This window comes from Cydia fagiglandana, chromosome 18 (assembly GCF_963556715.1).
Source record: "Cydia fagiglandana chromosome 18, ilCydFagi1.1, whole genome shotgun sequence".
NCBI classification, from domain to species: Eukaryota; Metazoa; Arthropoda; class Insecta; order Lepidoptera; family Tortricidae; genus Cydia; species Cydia fagiglandana.
In genome coordinates, this window is record NC_085949.1 from 4,752,550 (window position 1) to 4,768,135 (window position 15,586).

General features: G+C 45.5%; 1 protein-coding gene across 1 annotated transcript; it reads right to left on the minus strand.

Moving 5' to 3' along the window:
• Positions 1–44: 44 nt before the first annotated feature.
• LOC134673585 (uncharacterized) lies at positions 45–13,567 on the minus strand. The gene is made up of 7 exons (XM_063531582.1): positions 13,549–13,567; positions 13,030–13,253; positions 6,966–7,080; positions 6,197–6,361; positions 3,308–3,474; positions 3,146–3,184; positions 45–810 (listed from the first exon to the last, which is right to left on the minus strand). Exons 1-7 carry the CDS (start codon positions 13,565–13,567, stop codon positions 694–696), a joined length of 846 nt encoding a protein of 281 aa, XP_063387652.1. The 3' UTR covers positions 45–693.
• Positions 13,568–15,586: the final 2,019 nt, after the last annotated feature.

Below are 15,586 nucleotides of genomic sequence, written 5' to 3' on the forward strand. Positions count from 1 at the left end.
CTAGCATCTGGATATCGCCGTGACGAGAAAAAAAAAACAGCTGCTTAAAGGTAATAATTTATTTTGCTCTTATGACCCGGGCCTGAGGGTCTACCGCGAAGACTGAAATTCGTAAATTGCTATATCTGTCTCTTTTACTCCAATGAAGGCGTAATTAGAGTGACGGAGAACGATTCCCGCTATTTGTAAACTTCGATTTTCGCGGTTATAGCCGATGTCAGTTTACTGCATAGACTAGGAATCCTCTAGACGGAGCTTAGAGCAATTATTTCATGAAACCGATGCTGCCAAAAATACAGGGGTGCGGGGGACGAGGTGAGCGAGTCCCGTGCCGTGATTGGTCCGTTCAAAGACATGGGCGTCACACAAAGACACTTGACTCGAAAATGGAGTAAAATTAAGGGGTATCCAGACGGGACTGACGAAATCAGTCGATTTGTTCAGGAAAATAATTGGTCAATCTCATCTAGTGTCCACACGTACACAAATTAAATCACCAATTTGCATTCTACTTGGAAAATTGGCATTCTTGTCTCCGCACCTGCTGATGTGATCGGGGAATCAAATTGGTATTTGCGTCCGCACGGCCCGGTTCGATCGGAGAATTTCATCAGATTGGCGAAAAATTGTCTCGTCTGGATACAACTTTAGCGCTACTATGCTCAGTCTGGAGGATGTCGGTGTGCTGGAGGTTTACTGGAAGATGCAGGAAATCAGCCAGGGCTGGTCGATGTAGTAGATATGCATGGTGACGAGTCCGGGGCTGGCGGCCAAGTCGTACAGGCACTGGGGGCCATCGGGTACGATCGCCTAAAACAAATTAAAAAGTTCTGACCTTTATTTCCCAAAAAGATTTTACGTAATATTGAATTTTTGTCCCACTCGCCCCGTGTAGAGGGAGCGAGTGAGGTGTTAAGTGGGTAGTAAAGCAGGCAAGTGCTTAGATATCTAATGCCCTTGGTTGCACCAAGCGGCAACGTCGCGTTCGCCAGATATTTGCTTGGCTATTTGTGTACTAGTGGCTAAGTGATGAACACCCGACTCTACTAAATTTTGACCTATTTATTCATCAATCATCCTGGCCTCCTAAGTCCCAGCCATCCAAATGAAAAATCCAAAATTTAAACATGGCACTTTATACGAGGGAAAAAATGACCAAGGCCTCTAGTGTCCAAGGCTGGAATCGAACCAGCATCCCCCGTTGCGTAAACACATAGGCGTAGAGCCCTCTAAATTGAAAAAAAAAATGCCCCAGAAAGAAAACACTGGCGTTTCAAATTGGTATTCTTGCGTCCACACCTCATTAACCGACTTCCAAATCTCAAAGAAGGAGGTTATCAATTCGGTTGTATGTTTTTTTTTATTTTTTTTTATGTTTGTTACTCCATATCTCCGTCATTACTAGATCGATTTTGAAAATTCTTTTTTTGATTGAATGTATATGCATACAGATTGGTCCCGTTTTTGTCAAAACCCAGTTCTGATGATGGGATCCATGAGGAATCGAGGGAACTCCTCAAATCTTAAAGGCAAACATATAGTGATTTTTGGGTTTTTATCAACAAATCAAGCATATACACCCAAAAAAGTGACATTTGATGAAGTGGAACTGCTGATGATGATCAGAACGGAACTCTTTAACGACGCATAGTTCACGGTTGGCGATTTGTCCTCTTCGTTATGTTTGTTAAGCAAGTTACGTTTTTAAGCCACATTTTTGTCAAGCTTGAGTTCTGATGATGGGATCCATGAGGAATCAAGGGAACTCCTCAAATCTTATAGGCATGCGTATAGAGATTTTTTGTATTTACATCAGAAAATCAAGCATTTTCATTAAAAACTGTTGCATTTGATGAAGTGGAACTGCTGATGATGATCAGAACAGAACTCTTCAACGACGCATAGTTCACGGTTGGCGATTTGTCCTCGTCGTTATGTTTGTTAAGCAAGTTAAGTTTTTAAGCCACATTGTCGTCAAGCTCGAGTTCTGATGATGGGATCCATGAGGAATCAAGGGAACTCCTCAAATCTTAAAGGCATGCGTATAGAGATTTTTGTATTTACATCAGAAAATCAACCATTTTCATTAAAAACTGTTGCATTTGATGAAGTGGAACTGCTGATGATGATCAGAACAGAACTCTTAAACGACGCATAGTTCACGTTTGGCGATTTTTCCTTTTCGTTATGTTCGTTAAGCAAGTTAAGTTTTTAAGCCACATTTTTGTCAAGCTCGAGTTCTGATGATGGGATTCATAAGGAATCGAGGGAACTCCTCAAATGTTAAAGGCATACGTATAGATTTTTTTGTTTTTTCATCATAAAATCAAGCATTTACATTAAAAACTGTCGCATTTGATGAAGTGGAACTGCTGCTGATGACCAGACCCAGACTCGGACCCGGACCTTGACCCAGAAAACCACTATGATACCTTAACTAAATAAACAACTATGATTACCTACTATAAAATTAATGTAGGAATAAAGTACGATGATGCCAATCTTACTAGCCCCTCCCGCTTAAACCCCCGTACACCGCACGGCATGCGCCATTAAGTGGGTTAGGTTAGGTTTGAACTGCGATCCTCACAGAACCGAACAAGGATTAGGTTAGGTTAGAACTGCGAGCCTTACAGAAACGAGATGCTACTTGAAAAGTGGGTTTGATTAGGTTCGAACTGCGATCCGCACAGAACCGAACTGCTATCTGAGGAGTGGGTTAGGTTAGGCTAGAACTACGACCCTCATGGCTTCTCTTCACGATGGGCCAACGCCGGCCACTCCAAGGGACGCATTTATGCGTTAGAGGGAGCAAGTGATATTGCTATCTCATTCTACCGCATGGCTGCGTCCCTTGGAGTGGCTGGCGTTGGCCCATCCTGTAGAGGAGCCATTATACAGAAGCGAAATGCTAGTAGAAAAGTGGGTGGTTTTACCTCCTTTTCTACATAGTGTACCATCTACAATAATCTTTCATCGGCTCCCATGGAAGTCGGTTTTTTTTTCTTAAAAATTATTTTATCAGTAGAAACGGTCTTTAGCTAAATTCAACCGCCAATGAGGTCGTACAATTTAATCAGAGTGGCGAAAAATTGTCCCCGTCTGGATACGACTTTAGCTTATTCACTGGACATTAATCAGCTACCTTGACAGCAATCTCGTTGGGGTGCTCGAACCAGCCGGCCTAGCCAAGGTTACAATCGCTATCGCTTCGACATCGAAAAGCATTATGTCTCTCTATCACTCTTCCATATTAGCGCGACAGTGACAGTTGCGTTTCGATCGCTACGGAGCGTAAGCGATAGGCATCTTGGCTACGCGGCCAGTCCCTCGCGCCGCTGTCGAGATTGAGCGTGGCGGGGACCACGAAGCCTGTGGCGACGAGCTCTCCGGACTCCACGAGGGGGAACCACGGGAACATGGGCTCGTCGGTGCAGCTCAACTCGGGGGTCATCTTGTAGTAGTAGTGGCGACCTGCGGAGGGAAAGTGATTGGATTTACTGATTTCAACAGAGCAGGGGCCAAATTCGACATGTACCTACCTACAACTGTCAGATGGTGTACCCTTGTTTTGCCGACAAATTTATCATCGAATATTATTTCATCGACAACGATTCATCGAAACGTTAGTACTAGTAATATTGTTTGGCGTTATTTTGTTTCATATACTATTTATTTCAATTTTTCTTACTGCGTAGAAATACTATTCAACGAATATTACTTGATCGCTAATTCGTTTCAAAATATTTTAATTCGTACAACTACTAAACATCGCAATTCATTTGTTCGACGTATTACTTTAATACATTTTTATATGTCGTACTATACATTTATACATTTTTCTGTTGTAAGAATTTTAGATTTAGGTTAGGTTAGAACTGCGACCCCACACAGAAACGAACGGCTATCAAAGTCGGTTTAGGTTAGGTTAGAACTGCGACCCCACACAGAAACGAACGGCTTTCAAAGTAGGTTTAGGTTAGGTTAGAACTGTGACCCCACACAGAAACGAACGGCTTTCAAAGTAGGTTTAGGTTAGGTTAGAATTGTGACCCTACACAGAAACGGACGGCTTTTAAAGTAGGTTTAGGTTAGGTTAGAACTGCGACCCCACACAGAAACGAACGGCTATCAAAGTAGGTTTAGGTTAGGTTAGAACTGCGACCCCACACAGAAACGAACGGCTATCAAAGTAGGTTTAGGTTAGGTTAGAACTGCGACCCCACACAGAAACGAACGGCTTTCAAAGTAGGTTTAGGTTAGGTTAGAACTGCGACCCTACACAGAAATGAACGGTTTAAATTATACCTATTTATAATTTGGTCAAAATGAAAATGGCAGCCTTGTTTCGATAAGAAATATTACAAATTGAAGTAATTTTACGCGTAAGAAATTTTATTAAATACAATACAAAATGAAATAAGAAAACCCGTAAACAAATACCACGATATAAACCATATACAAAATAACTCAAGTACCAATTAAAAGTCCCCGATTTAAATTTACTAGTATCGATTCTTCGACGCAATAACTTGTCGATGAAATGAAAATACTTGAAACGTTGTCTTCGAAATAACATTCAATGAAATGTCTGTCGGCAATTCAAGGGTAAACCACTGTCAGATTTTGCATCCACCAATCCACAGTTGATTTTATTGCATGTTGATTCCATCGAGTATTGATTCCATCAACTGTAGATAATATCATTTGGTACAACTAAAGCTCAAAAAACTCAGGGTGTGGTTTGGTTTATGTATTATGTCTGTGCCTCCAGTGTAAGAGGGTTAAACTCGAGTTTGTCCAAATTACAAATTTTGCCAGTACAAGGTTTATTACATGAAACTACATCTTTTGTGCTGACACCCACGGCCCTACGACTTCTAATTGCTGAGATATCGATTGTGCAAAAGGGTTTAAGTTTGTCAAAAATCTTAACCATTATGTTCAAAACGATTTATTTTTATATAATCTCGTTTAAAAAATTGGTACTTAAGAATCGTGTTACGAACGATAGTTAAAGTAAAGTTTAATCTTAATGAATAAACTACATTTCAAGAAACATTCGGTGTAAAGAAATCAAAATTCACTTAGATCTATTTCAACTACCGAGTCTAGTTCGTGAATGACGGTAAAACTTAAGTTTTTTTATTATTTACAAACATTTTTTAAGACGTCATGATGTGTAAAGGGGTATAAATAATTTACTTTGACCGTTTTTCACCATCTAGTTTCGCTAAATTGAGTTAATGATTATGGTTAATGTTCACTTATATTCCTTTCCATATAATTTTTTTTTGTTGGTCAATGTTGTGCAAAACGGTGGAAGACAAATATCAAAAAGAAAGTCCTTTAGAAGAAAAGACATCTAAAAGGCTGATTATGAAATAATTGTGCAACAAAAACAAAAAATAAAAAAACAAAGATGGGGAAGTAAGACAAACAAGTGCAACTGCCCTGTTGTCAGTACAACACTACTACAGTACAACAGTACAACATTACTCTGTTCAGTAACCATTCACAATTTCAACAGAGTAATTAAATATATTAAGTCACTCTTTAATTACATTAATATTATTCTCTTTGGTTTGTTTTTTGTACCATCAATCTAAAAAAATGCAATATTTAATTAGTTCCCATGGTTTCTTTACACAACACAAAAGTTCAAAAAGATTTTAGTAACACTAGAGAAAGTGCAGTTTAACCTTTTCACACATTCATTATTTTTGTGAAAAGGGATATAAGTTGTTTTTGAAAGCCAATATTTCCGTTACTTTCACATAAGTCAGGTTAATTTAAATGACAAGTTATAATTCATGACTTAAACTATCTAAACTAAAAACAAAAACCTAATTTTTTTAGAAACAATGCAGAGGAAACACGGTTTGAAACGTTTTTCGGCCATACTGAAAAATTACATTTTTTGAGTTTAACCCTTTTACACTGGAGGCACAGATGTATTCGAGAACTTATGCTTTTTCCTACATCAAAGTCGCTTATCGAATACAGAATGAACTTCGGGCTGTTGATTGAATAGAAACGGCGTTGAGTGTTGAAGCCTGACGGCCTTAAAACTCTTATTTAGAAGAAGATTTCGGGGTTCGTCCCATAGCAAAAGTTGCTCAGTATTATCTCATAACTTCCGTGGCAACGGGAAAATACAAATCCTTTCATATGTCGAGTTTAATTTATAACTTACCCATCCAGGGAATGCAGGCTTGTCTGGTGAAGAGACCTTCATCAATGATCGCGCTGGTCGAGTTGGAGATCTGAACAACCTCCTTGTAGGGTCCCACGACCCACACGCCGCCATTCTCGGTAATCTTGTTCTCGTTGGCACGATTGGCACGGCTAGAGAGGATTTCTGTGGAACATATGTTCTTGTGTATTGTTGTAAACAGCCGAGAAACGAATACATTGGAACAGCTTGTTCAGGATACCAGGAATAGTTTCAAGGGCAAGAGAAATGAAGAATGTGTCTTTGAAGATGAAAAAAAAGGCCTTCCTGCAATTGTCGTTCCTTAAATAAGTAAAAGTTAGCATCACTGAGAACATTTGAGTAGGATGGATCGGAGTCGGAGTATTATTGCACGCCCATACAACCATTTCTAGTCGCCGTTACGACGCGGTGTTGACACATCTTGTGTCGACACCGTCTGCGTTGTATATTGTAGCGGGGCTTCTATTTCTGGGTGGTTGGCCCATCGCGCATCTGAAGCTACCTAACGAACCTAACCTACATACCTACGCTTTTCCCCCCAAAGTGTAATGTTTTCACGGACGTCTCACTAAACTAAATCAATATGTAGGTAGGTTAGGTTCTTTAGGTAGCTTCAGAACCACCCAGAAATAAAGGAGCACAGTATTCAATAATTAATTGTAACTATACCAGTTAAATAAAGGGTTGTAGGTAGTTCTAATATTTTCCTTCCTATACTTATTTTGCATATTGGAAACTAGCAAGATACCTTCAGTGGTGAAGTACTGCTGCAGGGTCCAGTATTCGGCACCGTCCACGGTCCAAGTCGTGAAGCCAAAGTCCTCCATATTATCGAAGTGCGGGGTGAACTTGTCCTTAGGCAGCTACAGAAGAATATAAAAATTTTACCTTCCAATAAAATTATTATTATGTTTCCTATCCACATCGGATATCTTCATTGAGAGAGTAACGCGATCGTTGACCAATGATGCCGCTAGCGTCTATGTAGTCGCTCCGCCCCACGCCGTGACGTAGTTCCGCTTCCACTTCCTGCGAACCGTTGCTCGCTTCCCGCCACTCGCCACCGCCATGTCATTGTTGAGGAGAAGTACCGTCGGCATAAAAGTAGCCTAGTAGCCTGCCAGGAAGGCATTACTCAGATATCCGATGTGGATAGGAAACATAATAATAATTTTATTGGAAGGTAAAATTTTTATATTATGTGTTCCGTACTCCACATCGGATATCTTCATTGAGACCTGTTTATTATCTCCTGGTGGCGAGTTAGCGGGCGCGCAAGCGATAGGGCTACACCTACTGTCATAGAACTCAGAGAACGAATAAATATGTATACACCATATTGCAACCCATGAAATCACAGTGACTCGTTATAATGTGAATTACAGGAAATTGAGAATTGAAATTGTAATCTCAGGTTCGAATCTGACGTTAAACTGGTTTAAGAGAATTCTCATTCGAAATCGCATCCGATCCGCAGAATCTCGGCGAGTCATGTTCCCAATTAACATAAGCGAAAATATCGCTAAGTGAATAGCTTTCCAGCCAATTTAGTTATTAAGTACATCGTGGATCAAAAGCAATCGTAGGCGAGGCCGGCTTGGATGAGACTGTGGCTGAAAGAAATAAGCGAAGTGTCCCCTAACATTTTGTGTAATTCTCGCAAGGTGACGTACCCAGACTACCTACTTATACTGGGTCTATACTTTATTCCGGAGCTTCTAAGAGTCCAGTCGGTAAGACACGTTATCTGGTTTAGAGACGAATTTCGGACACAAAATAGTAGCGTTAAAGTTATGTATATAATTGCCCGGGCTACAGTGTAGTAGAGTAAGGTCATTGACCCTGCGGCCTGATGCTAACAGCAAAAGTGCGGCAGCTATTCTATCGTACTTCTTCTAACGTACCTAACGTTGTAGGGCTATTTAAATTAGGGCAAGTAGATGTCTCGCGTCCCAAGCTGGTGCTTTGGGAGGCGCTGGTCTCGCTATTAATGGCGTTGGAAGAAGGCATAGTGTCCGATAGTGGTTCATACACAGCACTTGTGAGAGGCTTATGAACGAGTATCGTTCTGAAAGCTAACATGTATAATAGAAATAGACGTCTGAGATAGCTCGCTACTTCACTGGATAGAGGTACCTGGCAGTTGATCTTATTTTTGATGCACCATAAAGACCGTTTCTACATTGTGGCCGTACATGCAGCCTAGACAAGGGGACGATCTAGGGGCTCCCGTTACTGTTTTCTATACAAACACAGTACCGGAATCGGGAATATCCGGTTCTTCCATATTAGTGAGACAGTGACAGTTGCGTTTCGTTCGCTACGTAGCGTTAGACCTTGGCATGTTATATGCATGCGCCAGTCACGCCAGCAGCGGACGTCACTCCTGATCCCGCCAGCTCGGTGTTGGAGCGTCCTATCTGACAGGGGCTACGCCTCATTCTTAAGGTCGTTGACTCGTAAGGGAGGGCGGTCTGACATTGTGTTCACTAGGACCGCCAGTAAATTGCAAGCTTACCACAGCTGCTTTAAGACTCCTTATCACGCCGTCGCAGTACACAGACTAGGCTGGGAGGTGGAGACATCCATGCCAAGTCTCACAGGCAGCTGTCAAAGGTCGTGGTAGCAGTTCAATGAGTCTGTTAAGAAATACCGTGGCACAGTGCGAGGGCTCTCGAAAGCGGAGGCCGGCCAACAAGGCGCCTGTCAGGTGAAGACAGTCTCGGCGGCTGCTGGGCGCAGCTGCCACTCGGGCGCGCAGTGACTTCTTGATAAACCGTCGCCCTCGGGGGTTGTACCGACCTGGCAAGTAGCAAGCAACCAGCGCGACCTGTAGACGATCTGCTGGCATCAGCAGTTTTTGCGACAGCCGTAGTAACGGAAGGGATGTAGTGTCGCCGTCGTTTTATGTATACTGTACCGGTGCGGTTGTATGTTTACACTTCTGTCGTCAGCGCTGCAGATGCGGCCCGTTAACGGTTACTCTTCGCTGAAAGGGCCTTACCTCGTACATTGTCTACCAATATTGGAGATTGTAACGGACTGCAAGATGAGGAAGAAAGTGGTGCGAGGCTTTCGGCAGCTCCGTGTTGCTGGGGACTGCGAAGGCTTCACCTTCCTCCATGAACTAAAGTTTGCGAATTTGAGACTGAACAGAAGGCATTGAGTCTCATTTCTGCGAGAAACTCTGCAGCAAGGCAGGCCTGTATGTCGCGAAAAGAAAACTTTCAATCGGTGTGTTGTGCCGCGTGTCCCACGTGATGTCTAGGAGCGTGATGGTCTAATTCGCTTTATCCGAAGAGACACCCTATATCGAGTTAGTATAGGGCATCGAGTTAGTAGCATGCTTTTAAGGAAATCGAACTGATGAAATCAAGTCTAAAATCGATTTTGGCGCTTTGCGTAACAAAACTGTTTCGATAAAGTCGAATACAGACAGATGGAAACTGCTGGAGTCCTCCTGGCCCCTTTCTCTTAGCACCGGAAACTCAAGCTTGTTCAGGCGCAGCGGGTTTATTTGTCCCATTTTGTTTATTATGGCTTTTCGCACGAGTTCGTCTTTGTAAGACGGAACTTAAGCTGGAGAGCGCGAGCAAGTAGAGATAATTATGTGAAGTCTGCAGACCTTTTCGATGCCTTTCACCTCGGTTTCGAGCGGTCGCACAGGGCCTTGTCGCTAGCTGTTCTCCGGTTGGACCACTCCATGGCCTCGAGAAGTCGTAGGAGCTTCGAAGCGACACAGCGAAGTCGATCAGCACCTTTATGAAGCCCGGGAACACGACGTATTTTCCTCTGAGTATCGACATATCTTACCGCTTTCAACTCCGGGCAGTCGAGCCGCGCTAGGACGGGGCTCTTTACGACCTTGTCTGCCGTCGCCGGAGGATTCTTTAACCGAAACCAAGAGCTTAGCGGTCTGTTCGTGCTGTACCATACCATACCTATACCTGCACCATAGCTATAGGCGCCTGCGTACCTCATTGGAACCATGTGGACAGGACAAAACTGATACTGTGGCGCCCAGCGAGCAAGGGACGACATCGTCGTAGTTGCAGCATCGGTGGACAGCATCGGCGTGATTGTGGCAACCGCCGCCGCTCGGGAGGCGCCGGTGCGTGAAGCTAGGGGCGCCATCGTGGCGGCCGGCTCGGGGGGGGGGGGGGGGGGGGGCACCGGTGCCTGAGGCCGGGCGGCTCATGGCGGCCGCCACTGGTTCGGGAAGCGCTGGTGCGTGAGGCGAGGACCCATAGTGGCGGCCCGCTCTAGAGGCGTCGCGTGAGGCGGGCGGCTCCATCGTGGCGGCCGCCGCCACCGGCTCGGGAGGCGCCGGTGCGTGCGGCGAGAGGCGCCATCGTGGCGGCCAGCTCGGGAGGCACCGGTGCATGAGGCGGTCGCCGTCTGGCTGGCTGGTCTGGGAGGCACTGCTGTGAGGCGAGAGGCGCCATCGTGGCGGCCAGCTCGAGAGGCGCCAGTGCGCAGGTGGTGGTGCCATCGTGGCGGGCGGCATCATCGTGGCGGGCAGCGCCATTGTGGCAGCCGCCGCCGCCGCGTCGATGCGTAATGCGAGAAGCGCCATCGTGGCGGCCAGCTCGGGGGGCAGGCGGTGTCATCGAGCGGGCGGCGCCATCATGGCGGCCACCGTCGCCAGGCTCAGGTGCGAGAGGCGCCGTCGTGGCGGCCAGCTCGACAGGCGCCGGTGCGCGTGACGGACGTTACCGGCACGGGAGGCGCCGATGGCTAGGCTCGTAGTTGCACGCATCATCACGGCGACGCTGTTGCCCTCGGCGGTGCCATCGTGGTGGCCACCACCGGCGCGTAGGTCACCAGCGACGTCATGACGGCCGGCAACCAACGCGGCGATCGTCGCTGTACTCGTAGCCTTTCCACTGCTTACACGTAACTTACCTTCCTTCCGCTCGGGCAGTCGGGACGCAGAAGCGGTCCGCCTTCACCTTTGCGCGATCCACCCGCGATGCGCCCGCAGCTGCAGGAGCGGGCGTGTGACGCGCAGAGCCACGCGGATCTCTCGGAGTCGCGCTGGACTGGAAGCGTCCGCACCGCAACTGCAGCAATAGGAGCGGGCGTGTAACGTCTCGCGGAGTCCCGCGGACTGGAGGCGTCCGCACCGTGACTGCAGCAACAGGAGCGGGCGTGTGACGTCTCTCGGAGTCCCGCGGACTGGAGGCGTCCGCACAGCGACTGCAGCAGCAGGAGCGGGCGTGTGACGCCTCTCGGAGTCCCGCGGACTGGAGGCGTCCGCACCGCGACTGCAGCAACAGGAGCGGGCGTGTGACGTCTCTCGGAGTCCCGCGGACTGGAGGCGTCCGCACCGCGACTGCAGCAACAGGAGCGGGCGTGTGACGTCTCTCGGAGTCCCGCGGACTGGAGGCGTCCGCACCGCGACTGCAGCAACAGGAGCGGGCGTGTGACGTCTCTCGGAGTCCCGCGGACTGGAGGCGTCCACACCGCGACTGCAGCAACAGGAGCGGGCGTCCGCACCGCGACTGCAGCAACAGGAGCGGGCGTGTGACGTCTCTCGGAGTCCCGCGGACTGGAGGCGTCCGCACCGCGACTCCGCACCGCGACTGCAGCAACAGGAGCGGGCGTGTGACGTCTCTCCGAGACCTGCGGACTGGAGGCGTGGCCCGCAGCGTCGCGGTGTCTCGGAGTCACCTTGGACGACAGCAGAAGACGCGGCGCGCGCGGGCGGGGGCGGGCGCCGGGCCCGCGCCCCCGCGCCGGGGGACGGGGCGCCCCGGTCGCGCCGCAACTAACAACACGAGGTACTCCCAGGCTACTGCCTGAGAACCCTCCGCGAGTGACGAAGTAACTTCTGAACGCCAATAAAATTAGAATATCTTAAACTGGCTCACCGGATGGTTCGAGACAATCCAAACCTCCCTATCAGCGAAGCGCGGCACCCGGCAGCAGCGCGCAGGCCGTCCGCCGCCGCGCCGCCCCCGCCGCCGCAGGCACGATGACCGCACGTTCCCTCTCCGATGCGGAGCGACTTGTTACCACTTGTTAACAAAAACCACTGACGCACTTCCTACTTCGATCTCGAAAATGCGAGTTAACGGTAACGATTTTAGCAGCATGGAATGTGAAAATTAATTTAGCGAGAAAAAAGTGGGTAGAATCGAAAAGCACCGTTCGATGACTTCGATCGCGAGACCGCCAAAAGACTAATAGTGGCGATCTCTGCCATATCTCACTATTTAATCGACCGAGCTTTGGATCGGAAATGTTAAAGCACCATGCTGCAAAAATATACGCAAAAAATATTTGCGGACCATCGGTCAAGACGGTCGACGAAACAATGACATGGCGGTGGCGAGTGGCGGGAAGCGAGCAACGGTTCGCAGGAAGTGGAAGCGGAACTACGTCACGGCGTGGGGCGGAGCGACTACATAGACGCTAGCGGCATCATTGGTCAACGATCGCGTTACTCTCTCAATGAAGATATCCGATGTGGAGTACGGAACACATAATATGTAATATTCAGGATGACGAATAGATAGACTTTAAATCCGTGAGCTTCTATTTTTTACAATTTAAGGATGACTCACGTTAGAGCGGGCCGTGTCCAAGCTGGAGCTTTCAGCGCATCGTTTTCTATAGAAAGCATCTCGAGATAGCCATTAGCCTGTCATGTCATCTGCCTGGAAGCTCCGGCCCGGATACGGTCCGATCTAACGTGAGTAATCCTTTAATGCAACGAAACAGAAAAGTTTAACTAAATTCTGATTAATTACAGATTCACGCTATTTCGTTATATTAATAACGGCTTTAAATTTTAGTTGCAGGCGTTAGACGGATATCATTAAGGACAACTTACAGCAACCAGCTACATCGCCGTCGCTATCGTAGAAGTTGCAGACGATGTTGTCAGAATAGCAGTACATGGAGACAGAGGTGACGGGGAGGCCGTCAGCCTGGGTTTGTTGCACCCATCCTTCTGAGACTGCGTCGGAGAGTGTGCGTGGGACGTCGAAGAAGAAGCTTTGGCCGAAGACCACGCCGACATCGAATCTTACTGCAAAATTGATGTTTGGTTAGCGAGTTGGAGTGGCAATGGGCAGGCCACATAGCCCGAAGAGTCGATGGCCACTGGGCCAGAAAAGTCCTAGAGTGGTGGCCACGGATGGGTAGGCACAGTGTCGCTGACAGCCGGTGGCTCCAGTGTGCTGCAGTGTCCCGATGGCGGTCTATGGGGAATAAGGTCTGTTCAGCAGTGGATAGGTAGGTAGAGGTAGATAAGCACAGTAGAGAAACTTCCGAAATTATTTGGATTATTCTCCGAGTATATGTTTGCGGTTGTGTCTAATTGCCATGACTCTTTTCATACATTTTTTGATAGGTAATTTAGAAAATTTCACTTACTTCTATATCCGCCTTTCCAGATACCTGAAAGAGATAATAAAGATACGGATAAATCATAACAATACGGAGGATTAATATTTATGATAAGTAAATTATATAGTTAGTTTTGTTATTAGTTGTTTTTTTCATATCCTTGTCGGTTGTCAGTCCCAGTAAAATATATTTGAGATATTTCCAAAATTAGTGCCTGTGGATTTCGCAATTTTGGAAACATTCCGACGGCACATCAATAGTTAGTGGCCGTTAAAATATCTCGCTGGGGTCACATATGTGTAGGTACCAGTGTATTACAGTTTAGTTAATTGCATAATACTATTTAAAGAAGACTTACTAGAGCTGCCGAGAGCCACGAGTGCGAACAAAACCAAGAGCTGCTTCATTTTGACACCACCAACGACACTGAAATCACGCGGTTCCTTCCATCTTTATATAAATAACGTTCGTTACAATAATAATTAAATTATCTTTATCTACTATGATAATTAAATAATTATAGCGCGATATAGAGATAATAGATTTTTAAACTTACCTACTAGATTTGCGCATCGTATAATAAGATTAATAGGCAATCTATCACTACGGGCCGCTGGATGCTACTTTTATTAGCCGACTTCAAAAGAGGAGGTTATCAATTCGACCGTATTTCTTTTTGTCTGTATATCAGCACTTTCTAAAGTCTGAATCGATTAGGGATTTTCTTATTTGTTTTTGTTTGAATATATGTAGTCCCAAGTTGGTCCCGTTTTTGTCAAAACCCAGTTCTTATGATGGGATCTGTGAGGAATTCCTAAAAATATTATAGGCATATATGTTTTTTAAGTATTTTTCATCACACTCGCGCAGTAAACGTGGAATTGCACGCAGGTTTAGCGGGAGTTATAGAAAAAGCGTTCTCCCTAGGGAGTTATGAAGTTTCTAGTGCCATAATTAACATTTTTTTGTCTTTAAGTATACTTAATTTTTGTATCGCAAGTGTGATGAAAAACATTGTGTGTAACTCGGGGCGTAATAATATTGCAAACTCGAGTCTATAAATCGCTCCGGCAAGCCGTCGCGATTTAACTTACTCTCGTTTGCAATATTCAACTTACGCCCCATGTTGCACAATGTACTATTTATCAACAAACAACCATTTTCATCCAAAACATTGTCATTTGATGAAGTGGAACTGCTGATGATGATCAGAACGGGGTTCTTTCCAATGTTTCTAAAACGTTAACTTTTACAATGTCCACAGAAAAGACGCCGGTTTTCCCGAACGTTGTTGGATAAGAGCATAACGTCTGGTGAGAATACGTTTGTGCCATACGCCACTTACATGGTTTACAGGAGAGCGAAAAGAAGAAAAAAAATATTTTTCGGAAAGTTTTACATTTAGAAAATATTGAACGTATATATCATTTAGGCATATATGTTTACTATTTATAGTACCAAACAAATATTGTGAATACAGCGGTAATCATGAAATAAAAGTAATTTTATTTTTGCCATATCCGTTTTCACGAGTAAATGTTAAACGTATAATGTATGACATGACACAAAAGTTGTGGATATGTCACACTTTTGTGATAATTTTCTGTTGACAGAATGTAATTTACCTGGTTTGTTAGTGCACGACACCTTGCACTTTGTGACTATGCGCTGAAACTTGGCACAGTTGATTGTTAGCTGGTCTTGAGCAGAAACAGACTGGTAGACATCGAGAACCACGTCTCATTTAATGGGGGGGGGGGGGGGGTTGGGGAGAAGTTCGACGCCGCCGCGCTTCACTTGGAGCAACATTTCTCTAAAACTATACCTATTAGGGCATGTGATATATCATTTTCGGATAGATTAAGGATGAGGCATCTAGTTTTGGAACAAAAACAATTGATATTTTTGGCACATTTGATCCGGGAGACAATCAGAGTGGGGGGCAATATTTTATTTGTTAAGTTAGTTTTACCCATTCTTAGATTTATTTTAGTTTATAATTTGTATGTTTAA